The 16,620-nt window shown below is 55.5% G+C and overlaps 1 protein-coding gene across 1 annotated transcript in view; it reads right to left on the bottom strand.

The window, feature by feature from the left end:
- Window positions 1-372: 372 nt before the first annotated feature.
- The window catches only part of ATP2B2 (ATPase plasma membrane Ca2+ transporting 2), a gene marked incomplete at its 5' end in the record, with an annotated part of 56,727 nt that continues 40,479 nt past the window's right edge, over window positions 373-16,620 (bottom strand). Inside the window, 5 exon segments of the mRNA XM_064496258.1 lie at window positions 373-3,458; window positions 12,210-12,392; window positions 14,164-14,271; window positions 14,426-14,637; window positions 16,233-16,446. Of these exon segments, the coding sequence (XP_064352328.1) occupies window positions 3,147-3,458; window positions 12,210-12,392; window positions 14,164-14,271; window positions 14,426-14,637; window positions 16,233-16,446 (1,029 nt within the window).

Below are 16,620 nucleotides of genomic sequence, written 5' to 3'. Positions count from 1 at the left end.
GCTGGTGGGAGCAACCGAGGCTGCTTCTGAGTTAGGGAAGGAAACTTTCCTCCCTGTCCACCTCCAAAGATGGGTGGACTTATTGAATGGGCCTCCTGCTCTTCCCTCTTCTGTTCTGAGGGGGAGACAGACTGGTGAGTTTAGACCTCAGAACCGAGCCTGCTCCCTTCTCCTGGAGCCCTTGTCTAGAGGGCAGACCAGAAGCTAAGGGGATGGTGCAGTCCCAAACCAGGGAAAAGTATACATTATGGAGTATCTAGTTCCTATGTTCTGTTTGATGTTGGTTTTTGCTTTTTCGAAACCACACATTTCAGAACCACACTGTGGGAGTAAGAAGAGTCAGCCATTGAAAGCATAACCATTGCATAGTAGTAAATGAACAGAGATGGTGAGTTCTTTATTTACAGTTATCGTCTAGATAAAAAAATTCATAAAAACAGATGAATGGTCATAAATTATCTACCCCCTACTGGGGTGAACTGCCAAACGTACCCCATGCTGCTAGATATAGGACGCAGAGTGCAAGCTGTATGTACTACAGTGAGTGCTGACAAACCACTCATTTCCTGTGTGTGTGGACGTCTGTGTGCATGTGTGAGGGCGAGGGTGTGTGCGTGTACATGTGTGAACATCCAGCACTCCTGACCAGAGAAGGCCAACACGGACGTTGGGCGTTCTCGGTAGCTTCTGTCGCTCCCCATCCTCCCGAGCTGAGCCCCGCTCAGGGAGACCCCTCCCGGCTTCCTGGCATCCTTGCATCCTGGCTCCAAATGAACAGGGAGCGTCATGTGCAAGTGGAGCTCTCCTGGTGTCATGGGATGAGGTCATGGACACAAGGCTGGAAGAAAGGGGGAGATGGAAAACCGCGAAAGAGGAAACTACAAAAACCACCACGTGCCAAGGCTGCCCCGTGTTTGACGTGAGCTGATCTTTTCTTTCTCGCAGGAGAGCAGTGGGTGGTATTGGTGGTGTCGGTACTGGAATCCAAGAAACGTATCTGAGGGCTGGTCACCCCTCGGGGGATGCCGTTTCCTCTGATGGGTACATACATTCAGAGATATTTCTTCACGACATTCAGGAGATGCTCTTGCGCAAAGAAGGTCCTCCTTCCAGGAAGGTTTTGCCAAGTGGGATGGGCTGACTTGGAATCCCAAACCCTCGGGTTTCTCCACAGCCGTCCAGACGCAGACCCTCCCAGGTGACTATGGCTCTTTTCCCGAGTGGCTCTCATCTTGTGTGTGGAAGAATTCTCTGGGCCTGCAGAAGGGAAGGGCCCGGGCTGACCCAGCAACTGCGGAAAGGAGGAGAATGAAGGATGCATTTCGCAAGCGAGGCGGGAAGTGTTTGGTTTTCCTTGAAGCATGGGACATCATTGATCATGGTATTCAAAATGTCTTTTGCACTGTACAAGTTTATGGAAAAAGGTCGTATGCTGAAAAGTCTCAAAGCAAACTTTGTATTAAATACAAAAGTTCTTTTATGAAAAAAGCTGATACCCACAAAGTGCTGAGCAGTTAAGAGGCTGACATACAATTAAATAAGCTCTTATTAAGTGGGGTTACTAGTGCTGTTATTGTCTTGGGGGAAGATAACCACCTTTTCTCACCTGTGATACTGCAGGGTTTCAGAATGGCTTTCTGTCTGGGAAAGCAAGACTTGCTGTTAAAAGGCTACAGTATGTATTGCGACTACAGGAAGACAATTTGGTTTAAAAAAATCACACTGAATACATCTCAATATACACATCATAAGGTTCGTTCGGATCTAAATAGTGCAGAGAAAAAGGCTGTTCTTCAAACATAAAAATAAAAGCAGCACACCAGAATGAACCTCATCCCCTATGCCCACAGCTCATATGCTGCAATTCATAAGGAAATAAGCCCCTAAATTACTAACTGAAAAAGAAAATCAACACAATAGCATTTATAATATTGCAACACTACCTCAATCTCTGTACCGGCAGCGCCAGAGAAAACCTCTTTGTGAAATGCTCTTAGTAAACTCAAGTGAGTTTCATTGAGAGAAAAGTCTTCACCCCGGGCTTTGCGGACCCCGTCGTCCTGGGGCCGGGCTGGCTGTTAGTGCTTGGAGCCCGGAAGCCTTCTCTCCTCCTCTCCCTTTGTCTACGGAGCATGCTGTTGGACCCCTCATGGATGGATACTCGCTGACATCTGGCTTCTGCCTGAGCCTCCCGCGGTAGTGACGTTATCGAACGGAAAGAGCAGGCAAAAATCAGAGCATGGCTATCATAAAACATCAAGGATGCAATCCAGGGAGGTGTCTGTCGGGCTGAGCTGTGTTTTCTAGCATCTCAGCCACCAGTGTCCTTAAACCGTACAAATAGCCAAAGACGCTATCTACAGGTTTGTAAACAAATTACATTCTTCTTTTAGGACATAAATAAGTTAAAATAGAGCAATTTAAGCGGAAACAAGGCAACATGCCGGCAAAGAAACTTTATATATCCATGTATATATATTTATATATATATATATCTCTACCTATCTATATGGACGTATACAGTCTTGGAGAAGTATACGTTGATATAGATACAAAGAAATGGATATAACCTTGTGAGTGTCTGAAGTTCTTCGGTTCCATTGGTGCAAATTGACTAGGCGAGTTAAGCTCTGCAATTTCAAAAAGTTGTTAAATTAACCTATACAACTGAGACCATGCTGCGCAAGCATTTCAAAAACTCACAGACCAGTGGATTGGATAGATAGTCTCAGAAGAGTCTGTTTGCAGTTCCCGCCTAAGAAAACAAACAAACAAACAAAAACCACCCCTCCCCAACCCCCCCCAAAAAACAAACAAGGGGAGGACAGGAAGTGTGCGGTACATTCATGCAGGGGACTGGCGCCGGGCGGGAGCATGGCTGGTCCGGGTCGGGCGGAGCCAGGACGGGCTTGTTCTGGGAAAACCGCTCACTCCCTTAAGCGCCCCACCCCCCCACCCAGGAGGAGATCCCGCCCTTGCCTCAAAGTGAAAAAGAGTTCAAACAGCATCGCAGCCAGAAAAAGGGTCTGTTGGGTGGAAACGGTTTTCTCGCCAGTTATTTGGTTTCCGTGTTGCTCGCTGCTGCGTGGTGAGTCGGGTGCCTGGGTGGGCGGGGCCCGGGAGGGGGGCGGCGGCGGGGGCCTCAGCTAAAGCGACGTCTCCAGGCTGTGGATGGGGCTCCCTGGACTTGAAGAGGTAGCTGATTTGCTTGTGTCGGTCGTCAGGTTGATCCCGCTGTCGATGGCGCTGTTGTTCTTGTTGAGCGAGGACGGCGGGCTGGAGTTCTGCTTGAGCGCGGCATCCTCTTCCAGGTCGGTGTCGTCAATGAGGGGGATGTGGGGCTGGGAATCTTCGATCCGGAATTCAGGATGAGCCATGAAATTATGGATGGAGGTTCGAGACTCAGGCTTTTCTAGACCTTCATAGAGAGAGCTACGGAACGCCTTCACGACGCGGATCTGCAAGGGAAGGGCAGGGGTGAGCAGCACTGCCCTTCTGGGGGGCCGGCAGCCAAGCACTGGGGGGGCTCAGAGCGGGTGGGAGAGGGGTTAGGACACAGCAGGTGGCTGGAATCCACAGTCGCTGGGTGTTAGGAGCATGGACAGGAGAGGGAAAGATGGAAAAGGGGGCTCAGGTTATGCGCATCCGTGAGGTTTTTAAAATTGCTTAGGTTTGGGTCAGAACTACAGTATTAGGACAGGAGGAAGGAAGCCCCATCAGAGAGACGATGGGAAACAGTGGTTAGAGTAAGCTTAGTTCACTCCAGCGGGCACCCAGACCTAGTGAGAAAGTGAGCCTTGTTAACTTTAAAGCAGAAGTTCAACCATGCACAAAGGGAGGGGGGCTGGGGGGGAATAAAGTAGGGAGGAGAGGTTATTGGTAAGAAATTCATCTTAAGAAAACCACACGCAGTTAAGAAACCACACAACATGGAACAGATAACGAACGTGTTACAAACAAAAAAGGACACCCAGGAGAGACAGTTGGATGAGCCAGGATGAGAGAAGACACACGAGGGCCAGACAGAGAGGGGGAACATCAAACCAAAGCGGCAAAGCAAACCAAAGCCAACTCGGGGCTTTCTGGGGTGCAGAGCAGAGGCGGCCAGAAAGCACGAAGGAGCCGGCAGCTGATGACATTCGGGGGTGGGAGCATGCTACGGGGGTTGGGTGGGGGTGTGGGAACCACATGGCACACACAGACAGACACACGGCTACACTTGGAAGCCTGGACGATGTGAATGGAGGTCGCTTGTACCCAACGTTTCTTCCCTTCATGCATTTGGGAGGTAAACACTCGAGTATAGACTCAAAGCCCTGGCCAGTCATTGGAGTTGGCTTTGGGGTCCCTTATTTCCTGGGGTATTGTCTTTCTTTCTTTGTGCTTTGAAAACACAAAACCAAAAAAAAAAAAAAAAAAAAAATGAGGCCAGAATCAGATGGCCAAACCCAGCCCCTGGGTAGGATTCTAAGGGGGTATGGAAATGAGCCACAAAGCAGCCAGTTCTTTGATTTTCTGTGTCTCAGTTAGAAACTGGGTTCCCTGAAGAATGGAAAGCTGTTGGACACTGAGGCTTCTAGGCTAGTGGACAGAGAGCCCTGGAGCTGAAGTCAGGAAGACCTGCATCTGAGTCCTGGCTCTGCCACTTCTGGTGCCTTGACTGCGGACGAGCCACACCACCCGGCTGCCGTCCCCTGTCCCACCTCACAGGGTGTGGAGGGACAGGACCCTCACTTTGAAGAGCGGTGTCTCTTCTCTGGACTCCTGGTAAGGGGAGCTATGCCTGCCAGCTCAGGGGGCCAAGGGGACTGGGGACAAATGCGCCTCCTCCTCCCTTACCAGCCCCAACTCAGAGCAGAGCCAGCGGCAGGGAAAACAAGGCAGCATCAATTGATGCCTCCAAGGGGCAGAGCCTTGGCCAGCCAGCTTGGGCTTTCCCTGCAGAGCCGTGGCTGCCCCTGTCACAGGCCTGTGGGGGACAGAGGACCGACAAGGCGGCTGTGGGAGGCTCTTGTGGTCCCAGGATTGGTGGCGCCCTCAGCTAAACCCGGGGCTAGCTCGCTGGTGGGGGCCATTGGGGAAAGCCTTGGCCATGGGAATGAATTGTCACGCTGTCTGTGCCTGATGGTTTCAAGTGTCACTGCTCAGGGTTTACCTGACTATTTCAGAGAAGAGCCTTTCTAAAGCACCTCATAGGTTCTTCAGTCTTGTAACTGAGAGAACACAGAGAAGAATTGAGGTTTGTCTGTAATCCTTTTTGGTCTTGTGTAAGACCCCACTGGTTCAATTTTGTTGTTGTTAAGTTTCTCTCCTTTGCTGTCAGTCAGCACTCACTAGTTCTGACTTTCCCTTGTCTTCTCAAAAGCATCTCTGTCCCTTCTCCTCCTTATGTGCTGGGGGCTGGGGACTCCAGGGAACCCTGCCTGTAGGAATCCTGTGTTAATTAAGAGGCATCAGGTGCCAAACAAGGGCCAGCCAGACGCCACACATTAGGGCTGGCACTCCGTGAGGGCCACTTGGCTGCTTTGAGATTTCTTTCTCCCTAGATTCTCTATCTGTGGCCCTGTAGAGATTATTCAGTATTCTGATCTCCTGATACGTGGGCCATTATACCCCCGATTAAGTGAAAATAACAACAAACAAGATACTGCAGCCTCGGCTTTCCTAACTGTGAAGTGGGGATGATAATTATCTGATAACCCAGGGTGTTCTGGGGCTGGACTGCAGTAAGATGCCAGCTGGGAGCGCCTGGTGGAGGAGGAGGGATGGTGGCAGGACCCTGTCATGTGACTGACAACGCGGAGGGAGGGGACGACACACAATGAGATGCAGGCCCCTCGCCCTCCCCCTGGAATGGAGACAACAGAAAGAATGAACTGCTCTGGACAAGACTGTGGGGACAAGACTTTTCGGGACACCCCGCCACGGCCATCTCAAGTCTCCACTTCGGTTCTCTCGCGGCTGAAATGGAAAAAAGGATGGGAAGAAAAAAAGCTCTTCCATCTCCCCTCCCTGCCTACCCTGGCGATGGGCCTTTCTGGCATAAGCCGCACTGGGCGTGGGTTGAGGGGGAAGAGAGGAAGGGACTCTGTCTAGGGGACTTCAGGCGTTTTGGTTTCATCGGCACAGAGAGGGCAGGGAGCCCCGTGCGGAGGGCTCTGAGGAAATGCATGAGCCCCAGTCTGGGGCGGGTTCGACATACTCGAATGTTTACCCGGCTTCAAGGAAGCCAAGAGTCTGGGATTGATTCACATTCATTTCAGGCTCAAGGTTAAAGACTCACAACCTCTTTTAATTTCACTCTCTCTTGCTGAACTCTGTGTCCAGGGTTCTCTAGCCCTCTAGGGAAACAAACACATGGAATATTCAGACAGCGGAGAGGTCTGGGCACCCCCCCAGAAGCAAGCCATCTTCTCGCCAACCCAAGGTTGCACTAAGTTAGTTACCAAAACGCTAACGAGGGGGTCCAGCTTCCCTTCCGTCCCTCCTCCTTCATTTCTCCCCCTAAGAGATGCCAACGCCTCGCCCTAGCAGTCCTCAGAACCAGGAGTGTGAAGGGAAGAAGGGGTGGGAGGCGCCCTGTTTGGCCGGTCTGGCGTCCAGAAGGTGGCTGGTCCCGGTTAGGAGTTTGATGCTCTGGGCCTGGTGGGTTTGAAGGAGCAGGACCTTCACTCAGGAACACGGAGCCTGCTACAAACTTGCTAAATACAACGGTGGCTTGAGACAGGTTAGGAATTTGAGGGATAAGAGACGGGGGCTGTGTAGCTCGGCCCTGGATCTGAGAGCTGGATGCTAGTTTTGTCCTTGATCACGGATGGGCAGGCACCTTCTCCCCGGTTCCTGCCAGGCTGAAGACTCAAGCAGAGAAACAGCTTCCCTGGCCGTCTAGACCCCAGAGGACTGGCTCCTTTTCACTGGATGAGGCTGTGGCCGTGGGCACTGGTTCCACCATGGAAATTCAACCTCTGTGGGCTCCAGGTCTGTGGGCTTGTCTGGGAAGTGGTGTGGGTGGTGGGAAAAATGAGGACTCTGGAGTCAGCCCTCTTGTCACTTACATGCTGTGTGATCTTGGCCACGTCAGTCCACATCTCTGAGCCTCAATCTCTTTCTCCACTGAATGGAGGTACTGGCAGATCCTCTCTTCATATTTCAGTTGTGAGGTGTATGTGAAGTGAAGAATGTGGGAAATGTTTTCCAGGGCTTTGGAAAAATGTTAGGTGAGGCTCAGGTGTAAGGCATGAGGGGTGTGCCATTAAGTTTCTGGGGGGAAAAAACTCGCTTTTGAGTAAGCCAGAAGAGGAAAGCAAGAGTGAACCGGAGTTCCCTCCCAGACATTCTGGATGTCATTCTGACTGGCCTGTCCTGTCCCCTCATGCATCTGTCTGCTTGTGGCCCTCTATCTTACAGTGGTGCTGGGGGAGGGATGTGTGATGTGCTGGAGGGGTGAGTCAGAAGTCAGCCCTGCACACGCTGCCCTGCCCCAGGCCACTGTGGTCACCTTTGATAACCCAGGGACAGTGGTTTGGCTCCTTCCAGGGCACAGAGACCCCAGGTATTTTTGACTCAGCATGCACACAGCCACCTTCCTCTGCTGGATAGTCCCTGGGAAGAAGGTTCTGCTCGGAGGAGGTGGAGGGGGTGCCCACCTCTCCATGCACCCAATTGGGGGACCCTTCTCTTTACTCCCCGGCCACTTGCTTCACACCCTGTGGGAAGAAAGCCTCTGGCTTCTGGAGGGGACCTGCATGGCATCTGGAAGGCCCTCGGAGTCCTGGGACCAGAGGAGGGGACATGGTTATAGAAACTATTCTCACAGAGGAGGAACTAGGGGCTGTTTATTTAGGCTTCACATCGTGACTGTGTTGACCAAAATGTGTGTGTTGAAACCACAGAGGTTGTGATCCCTTTTGGAACCAGTACCCTCAAGCAGGGGGATGGTCAGGCTCTTTTTGAAACCCTCACACCCAAGAAAGGGCCCCAGAAGAGACCAGAATAACAGGCTGGAGTCTACAGTGGTGGGTGGGGACGTGGGATTCCTAGCGAGGCCTGACACCTAGGGGAGAGGCAGGACACTGCTTGCGAGGAGGAGTCACACTTGACCGGCCCCTGTGGGTCCTCTGAGAGAATCCCAGGTGGTGGGCAAGGCCTACAAGCTCCTTCTCAAAGGCTTTTCCACAGGTAGGTCACCAGGGGACAAAGGGATTCATCTGGCCTGGAAGGAGACTGGCTGAGAGACAGAAGTGAAGGGCAGGCAGAAACGGGCAGTTCTCTCAAGGAAAAGTGTTGAGAACCAGTTGTCCCAGGACTGGCCTTACTGAACAGGTGTATAAACAACAGAAAAGGTGAGCACGAAACTGCCAAGATTCGAGATGACTGTGCCCTTTCTTCTAGACCATGAGGGTTAAGATGCGGGCAGAGCCGAAGGAGAGGCTGCGTGGTGCCCGGGTGTGCTGAGAGCCCTGTCCTGGCCAGTGCGAAGGGCCTCACTTCAAGAAAGAACCAGCTGAGACCTGGAGGCCACCGTCTGGCAGTCAGAGGGCCACAGGGACGCACGAGGCGTCGGGAGGGTGGCGGGAACTAGGGGAAAGGGTTCTTCCTCAGGTGGCTCTCCAGCCCTCAGCACAGGAGGCAGCGTGAGCCAGGCCAGAGCTCGGCTGACGCAGGTGAGGACCTCCCTCTGAGGCCAGGGCTCTTGGGCAAGAAGAGGGAGAGGGTGGGAACAGAATGTCCTCTGTCCCAGGAAAGCCTGGCAGTGATTTCCCGGTGACAGTGCCTCATGGGAACGTGACTCAGACACCACCTGCTCAAGTCCGGCCCTACTCCACCTTGGCCCGTCCGGCCTCCCCATTGCTGTGTTTTCGTGCTGATGAGTCAGCACAGGGGCTTCTCCCCTTTTCTTCATCCTTCCTGTCATCTTGCTGCACCCACGGAAAGGTCGTGGGATGTGAGCAGAGGCCACCAACAGCGCCCGAGGTCTCGGACGGCATGGTTCCCAAACCAGCATGTGGTCCTCTCCTGCTCAGTGGCAGAGGCTGTGTTTGGGGGTTCTGTGCTTAGGACAGGGTTGAGGGGCCTGATAAACTATCAAGAGATGAGACCTGGGGTCTATGCCTCATCAAAGAAGCCCGAGGGCTGGCTGAGGGAACAGACCATCTGATGGACCAGACTGGGGCTCCCTGTGGAGACCAGGGAAGGGAGGCAGGTGGTAAGCAGGGACTTCTCGTTCCCTCTAGGGCCTGAAGCCATGGGTGTGCAGAAAGATCTAGACAAGGCCAGAGATGAAAGACCTGGGTCAGAAGCCGGAGGGAGGGAGGGAGATGATGGAGGGGGTCAGGGTCCCAGGCTGCCCCTCAGAAGAGGAAGGTGGGAAGCTGTGGGTCAGACCAGGTCCCTTGGGCCTGCTGGTAGCCAGCCAAGATGTGAGCCCCATTGTTCTCTACCTGAGGTCAAGTTCAATGTGTCAGGAGCCTTGTCCCTTCCAGGAAGGGCTCAGGCCTTCAGCGTGCTCCAAGCCCCGCTGCAGGGAAAGCGCATGTAAGGCAGCGGATATACAAGGGGAGAGGGCCAAGGGCCTGAACCACAGGGCTCAGGGCCTCTGGGCCTCTGGGCTGGGATCTCCTTGGGGGCCTGGTCTCCCTGACCGACTGTAACCTCTGACCTATGTGACTCTTCCTGGTTGGACCTCACTGGGGTTGGCTGTGACCCTTGAGAGCCTTTTCTTCCTTGACCCACAGTCACCCTTTACTTGACTTCGACTACAAGACTGGGACCTCCTGGCCAGCTCTGACCCTGGCCCTCGTGAGCCAGGCTTTTCCTGACTGAGGATGACCCTAGACTGATTGGGACACTCGTGCCCCCCAGCTGATTGCTCCCCTTTGGCCACTGTGACCCAGTCGTGGACTGTGACATTCGATCACTAAAGCCTCTCTGACCGACAGTGATCCTATGACTGACCTACACTTTCTGACCACTTGTGACCCTTGTGATCCCAACTGCCTGCTTATAACCCCTGATGCTGACCCCAGCCGACCCTGGCCCGCCAAAGGACTGCCACCCCATGCCTGGCTGTGATCTGCTGACCACTGGGGACCCTCCTCGATGGTTTGGGCCCCTCAGCCCCATGGGCCTCACCACAGCCGGCTGCCCCCCCGAGTCCTTGGCACCCCGGCCCCTGCCCGCCTGCCCGCCCGGCGCTGGCAGCGTGGCACCCGAGGCGGTAAGGGTTCACACTCACGCCCAGCTGCAGCAGGAGGAAGGCTGGTCGGAGAGGAAAGAGCATTGGACAACGACACGCGACTAGGGCTAGAGAGATTGGCTACGTCCTGGCTCTGGCTGGTGACGGAGGACTGTCTCCGCAGGGCGCCCTGAAAGGAGGCCCCGCTCTTGAAAGTATTGACTACTTCAATCTGCAACGGAGGAGAGAGCGAGACAAGTTGCGAGGAGAACGGACATGACAGCCACACGACGGACAGGCGCGACGCCACGAGGACAGCCGCAGCCACAGGGACGACACGCCACATACACCAGAACGACGATACAGACACGCTGCAGGGCTCCCAGGACCCTGCTCGGCTCAGGCGCCTGGTCTCCCAGGGTGGGGCGGGGAACGCAGGGGCCCGGCTTTGGTCCTGCTCTAGTGGCCTGGGGGCTAATGGGCAGGGCCGGGGTTGGGGGTGCTTGGAGGCAGAGGGGGTGCTCAGCCCCCGGGACCAGGCGTGAAGCCAGAGTGGTGTGGTGGGGACTTTGTAGTGGACTGTCCTTGGCCCAGACCCCGGCTCTGCCACTTAAGAGCGAGGTGATCTTGGGCAAGTCACTGCTCAGAGGCAGTTTTTGGTCCTTCAGAAGGGGCAGTGCCACCTACCTGGCAGGGTTGCTGTGAGTGGCAAAGCACTGGCCCACTTAGTGGTCTGTACGAGTCAGGCTGGATAGGACTCGTGCCCACTCAAGAAACTACAGTCCCGGTGTCATCCTGAAAGGCTCTGTGGCTGGGTTGGTGACCAGGGCTGTGCGCACTGAGAGTCGCCAGGCCCTCGTGGGAAGGAAGGGTCAGGTCGGGCTGCCAGGAGGGCTGGCCACCAGCGTTCCAGAGCCCAGGCTGCTGTCTGTCAGGCAGCCCTGGGTCTGCCACCTGCTCCCCGACCCAGCTCTCAGAAAAGGCTGTCTCCTGAACTTCAGTCCCCCTTAAAACTAGGGGGACATACCTACCACTTGGGGCAGGCAATGAGATACTGTTTGGGACAGCGTCCTGTGGGTGCGAGGCAGCCCAGGTGATCTGTTTTTGTTATGCTGGATGGAAAGGCAGGGGTAGGCCACGCAGGACCGCAGCTCTGAGGTGGGGCCTGGAAACGCTTCCCAGAGTGATGGGGGTGGGGTGGCCATGAACCTGCCAGCACTGCTCTCCGTCTGGGCAGGAGACAGACCCTCTCTTGGTTGCTTGGTCCTGTGTTCCTCATCCCACCTGGCTGTGAAAGCACACTGAAAACTGCAGCCCCGGCCCAGGGAGAGCTGTGTGTCGGGGCCACACGGTCAGGCCATGGGTCACATGGGGGCCACGCAGTCTCTGTTCTGGGGAAGAAACCTGCTTCTGACTGGATACACACCCCACACGTGTGCTTTGTGTATATGTCCTTGGTGTGCACGTGTGTGTGGTGGTGGAGGGGATGAGCTTCGCTCCCCAGAGCTGCCTTAATGCCCCATGGAGGCTGAGGGAGTGTCTGTGGAGGGAGAAGATGTGTGCGCATGTGCGGAGGAACCCCCACCTCAGGGCTGACCACCTGGCCTGGAGAATAGGGGGCCCACCATGGACTGAAGCTGCCATCCTGGCCTCAAGGGACCAGTCTCTAGCCTTGCCTGACCCTTCTGGTGGCTGCCTGCAGCCCTGATCCAGATGCCACCCCCAGCAACTCTGACGGGAGCTCCTCACTCATTTCGGCCCTCAGGGTCACCCCCTCCCCTCCTGAGGGGCACCCCCCAACCCTGGAAGCCCACGGTGAGTGTGACCTCAGTCTGATCCCTCTCCAGGTGGAAGGGGAGGTAGAACATTCCTGAGGGGGCTGCTCTTTCTTCAGCAGCCCTGCAGAGTGTGTGCGGGGAACGTGGGTGCACGGGAGGCTGGTGAGATGGTGAGAGCAGGTCCGGACGCCCCCTTGCTCATCTCCATCACCACCCACCCCACCAGGGGCGAGCCCAGCCCCAGGAGCCTCCTGTACCTGGGTCTGGATCCGATTCAGGCCTCGGAACCACAGGATCTGGCCCCGCCGCAGCTCCCGCTCGGCGTGGTCTATCTCCTCCACGTCCTCGTTGAGCTCCTCCTCCGGGATCTCCTCCTTCTGCGTGAGCCTCCCTGCCTCCTTGAGGAACTTGAGCCTGCTGGTTGGGATGGTGGCGATGACCTGCGGGGGGCCCAGCCGTCAGGGGATGGGGGCTGGCCCTCAGTGGGCTGCCGCCTCCCCGCTTTCTTATCCCCTTAACTAGTTACATTCAACTCACCCCTTAACTCATCTCACGCAATCCTCAACTCAATCTTTAAATTTCTTTTTAATCTGCTTTCACTTCACTCACTCATCCAGAATCAAGAGGATATCCTGGGCAACCTTGGGAGCTGGACACATGTGACTTTGAATTCCCAGCACCTTACTGGTCGTGTGACCTTGGGCAAGTCATTTAACCTCTCTGAGCTCTGGTTTTCCTACGTGGGAAGCTGGGGGCAGCTCTCAGAGTTTGAGTATTAAGTGAGATGGTGTGTCTAAGTTGCTGGTGCTCGCAGCCTAGGCTTCAGGTCTCCAGCTCATTCTTCCTGAGGTCATTGGGTCCCGGGGTGCCCAACCCTGGGTAATGGGCCCAGGGCTTGAGTGCCCTGGGGGCAGTCAATCCTGGGACTCCTGGCATGGCTGCTCTCCCAGAAGGGAAGGCATTATGGACGGGGACGTGCCTTCATTCTTACTCTTCCTCCAAAAGGGCTTGTCCATGGGGCTGGGGCCTGAGAGGCCTGAGGTGGTAGAGGTCAGAGGCCCCTTACATTTCCTGTCAGGACAGACAGGGGCTGCCTGGACACCTGGCTCGGGGTTTTACGGTGGGCATTGCCCACTGGCATCGTCATGAGGTGTCAGGAGTCTGCTCACCCAGATGCCGAGGGCTCCCTGAGGGAGTGGGCCCCAGTGGGACAAAGATGGTCAGGCCCCAACGATGCCCAGGGAATGGGGTTGCTGAGTCCAGTCTAGTCCAGCTTCCTAAGAAGCTCCAAAGTTTAAAGAAGATCCTTTTGAGTAAAATTAAACTTTCTTCACCTTCTAGTTAATTTCTGCCACTGGAATTTCCCACTCTAGCCTGGGAACAGCTTGAAGGCAAAACCAGTACGCTAGGCCTGCTGGGCCCCCACTGCCTGGATCCAGCTCTGAGCACCATGTCCTGGTCAGGCACCTTTGAGCTGCAAGCTGTGAGTTCCATGATGGTATGTGTGCATGTGTGCAGGTGTGTGTGCCTGGAGCTTGGGCCCAAGTAGGGAAGGGAATGGGGGGGGAGAATGTTCCAGGGTCAGAGCTGGAAGGGCCCCTTGGGAGGATCCAGCCTGGGGTCCGTCCAAGCCAGGGAGGGTCACAGGTGGCTGCAGACACAGCACTGTGATGGGGAAGGGCTCGCCAACTTACATTCCCTCTGGCTCTCTGAAGGAACAGGAATCTCTGTTTGGTGCCACACCACCTACTATACCTTTTATAACAAGCTGGCTTCAGGCTCTGAGCCTTGGCTGGTCACCACATCTAGGTTAATAATGTCATTCTTGTTACTTTTTGTTTGTTTGTTAGCTTCTGTTTATGGCAAGCGATAGTTATTTTCCAATCATGCTAGTAATATAAATTGCCTTTTGAAATAAATTTCAGTTAAAAAAAAACAGATATGACTAAAAGAAAATATCAAGTAAACAATGGGATCAGCAGTGCATAGACATGAGCAAAAATCACAGTATTTATACCCAAATGATCCGCATCTGAGACCTGGGCCGACTCCCATTGCTCTGATCCCCAGAGATGGGGGGGACCTTGCCTGGGGCCAGTCAGCTAATCCGTGGCGGAGCCAGGACCCATTCCTGGGGCTCCTGGACCCTTGTCCAGTGCTGCTTCCCTTCCTCTGCTGAAAGACACCTCCTGCAACCCACCCAGCACTTACCTGGCCCCAGACAAGCTCTCCTAGCCCGATGAATATGCACCACATCCACTGGTCCAGCTGCAGCGGAGAGCAGCTGAACGGCTTCCCTCCAAACTGCACGATCACTATCTGGAGGTCAAAGGGCGCAGAGAGAGAGACACAGAGAAACAGGCCATCAGGGGCCAGCTCGGAGGGTCTGGGCTCTCAGGGCGCTGCTGGGGCTGCTCCGGCTGCCCAATGCCCACCGCCCCCCCCAGCCAGGTTAGGTTGGGGGCCTGGCTACCTGGATGGCGAAGGTGCCCAGCACGATGGTGCAGAAGATGGGGTTCCGGAAGATGCCGTCGAAGACATTGCGCTCGCCGTGGATCTTGCGGGCGTTGATCTCGTTGAAGAGCTGCATCATGACGAACGTGTTGAAGATGATGGTGTAGTGCTCGGAGGGCGGCGAGTGCAGGGGCGCGTTCCTCCCGCTGTCGATCTGGAACATCTTCTCACCTGCCAAGCGAGAGGGCGGGAGCAGGCTGAGGGCCGGGGTTGGGGACGCCCGGCCCTGCATGGGGGTTTCTGAGCCACCGGGTGGGTCAGCCAGACGCAGGAGATGCTCTCTGGACACTGCGGGGCAGGTGGGCCTGCGCTGTTGGGTGTAAGTGAAGGGGTGACAAACCTTTTCTCCTCTAGGGGAGAAAGGCCTTGGGTGAACTTTCTTCCTCTTTTTCTGTGGCAATCTGATAAAGGTGGAATGCCAGCTGGTTACCAGGCAACATGGATTATAAAAAGCGACCCCTGGTTGGCAGACTCGTCTGGACCTGGAGGATTGGGTGTGAACTCAGAATACACGATGGGAGGCCATGGCTTTGGGTTCCCCTGAAGGTGCTGCTGCTTGTAACTGCGCATGTCCTCACTGAGACCTCTGGAAGCCTGTGGGGCTCTTACAAGAGATACCAGTTCCTATGTGGAGGCTGGGGCTTCCAGGCAGGCTGGCTCTGGACCAGCTCAGGTGGCCTCGTTCTCTTACACAGGAGCTGTCACGTGGTGGCGGGGACAGAGCCCTCGGGTTGCTGTGTGGACATCTGCCAACGGCAGGCCTGATAGCTGTGTGAGCTGGTGCCACGAGGGCTGGTGGGGTTTTCTGAGTGTGAGACGTCTAGCTGAATCCAGGACCACCAGGAGTAGGCGCTCGAGTGGGGAAGCCAGCAAGGAAACCAGGAGCCCACCCTCCCCTCTGCTCCCCGCCTGACAGCTTTCTCTGCGAGGCTCTCCTACTTTTGTATTCCCGTAGCATCCTCTAAGGCTTTTCATGATCGCCTTTACGACTGTCCTGCCAACACAAAGGAAGAGGACTGCCCTTTGAGGAACGGGATCACACCCCACCCCCATCTGTGCTCTGGACTTTGAGGGCAAATGCTTCAGTGAGGCTCATGTGGAGGGAGCCTGCCCAGGCTGGAGGCTCTAAGTGGGCCCCAACTTGCTGTGTGACATGGGCCAGACCCTGCCCACCTCTGGTCTCTCCGTGTGCTGGGGGTAGACTTTGCCTGGACCATTTCTGAAGCACCGTGGAAGCCAGGCCAGTCTTAATCCCAGCCAGACCTGGCTCTTGGTCCAGGTGCCTTACCAGATGGGCTGCATGCCCTCAGGCAAGTCACCTTCCTTCTCTGTGCTGGGGTCCCTCACTGTCACGGGGGTTGGTGGCACAGGTGCCTACCTCATGGAGTGGCTGGAAGACCTAAACGAGGCAGCCTAAATAAAAGTGTTGTGGAAACAGCTGGCAGGTGGGCAGGCACGTAGCTCTGTCCCAAGGAAGCCTTGGTGAGACTCCGTCTACCAGGCAAGGGTCAGAGAAGGGGCCATCACTCCCCTAGAACCTCAGGCTCCTGTGGGGCTGGCGTGAGGCCCCGCCTTGCACAGTGTGTGCAGTGTCCGGAGCTGTATCAGCGAAAAAAGCCCTGACTTTGGGCCTGGCTCTGCCCAAGATTTGCTGTGTGATCTTGAGCAACTCACTTCACTTCTCTGGGCTTCCATTCCCTCGTTAGCAAACAGGCCGATGGCTATGAATCCCAGGCGCTGGGTCTGGGCCATTGTGGGGGACTCACCAACAAAGAGCAGGGTGAAGATGAGGGTGAGCTGGTAGACAGCGTGGCCCAGGATGTTCTTCATCATGGTCCGCGAGATGAGGGGCTTGTTGCGGCCATACGGCTTCCTCAGCAGCAGGGTCTCGGTGGGCGGCTCGGTGGCCAGTGCCAGCGAGGCGAACGTGTCCATGATGAGGTTCACCCAGAGCATCTGCACGGCCTTCAGAGGGGAGTCCTGGGGACAGCAGGTGGAGAGGGCTGTCACTGGGGAGGCTGGCCCACAGGCTGCTCTGAAGTGCCTGGCGTGGGGCTCATCCTTGGGGTGCCCAGCTTCCTGCTGGAGCCCTGGGGCCGGCTCTGTCTGTGGGTCTCCCTCGGCTGGCTGGCCCCCTGGGTTCCTGAGCAGGCA

The sequence above is a fragment of the Camelus dromedarius genome, chromosome 17 (assembly GCF_036321535.1).
Source record: "Camelus dromedarius isolate mCamDro1 chromosome 17, mCamDro1.pat, whole genome shotgun sequence".
In the NCBI taxonomy this organism is placed as follows: domain Eukaryota; kingdom Metazoa; phylum Chordata; class Mammalia; order Artiodactyla; family Camelidae; genus Camelus; species Camelus dromedarius.
The sequence above is the reverse complement of the archived record's forward strand: the minus strand, read 5'-3'. Positions and strand labels throughout refer to the sequence as shown.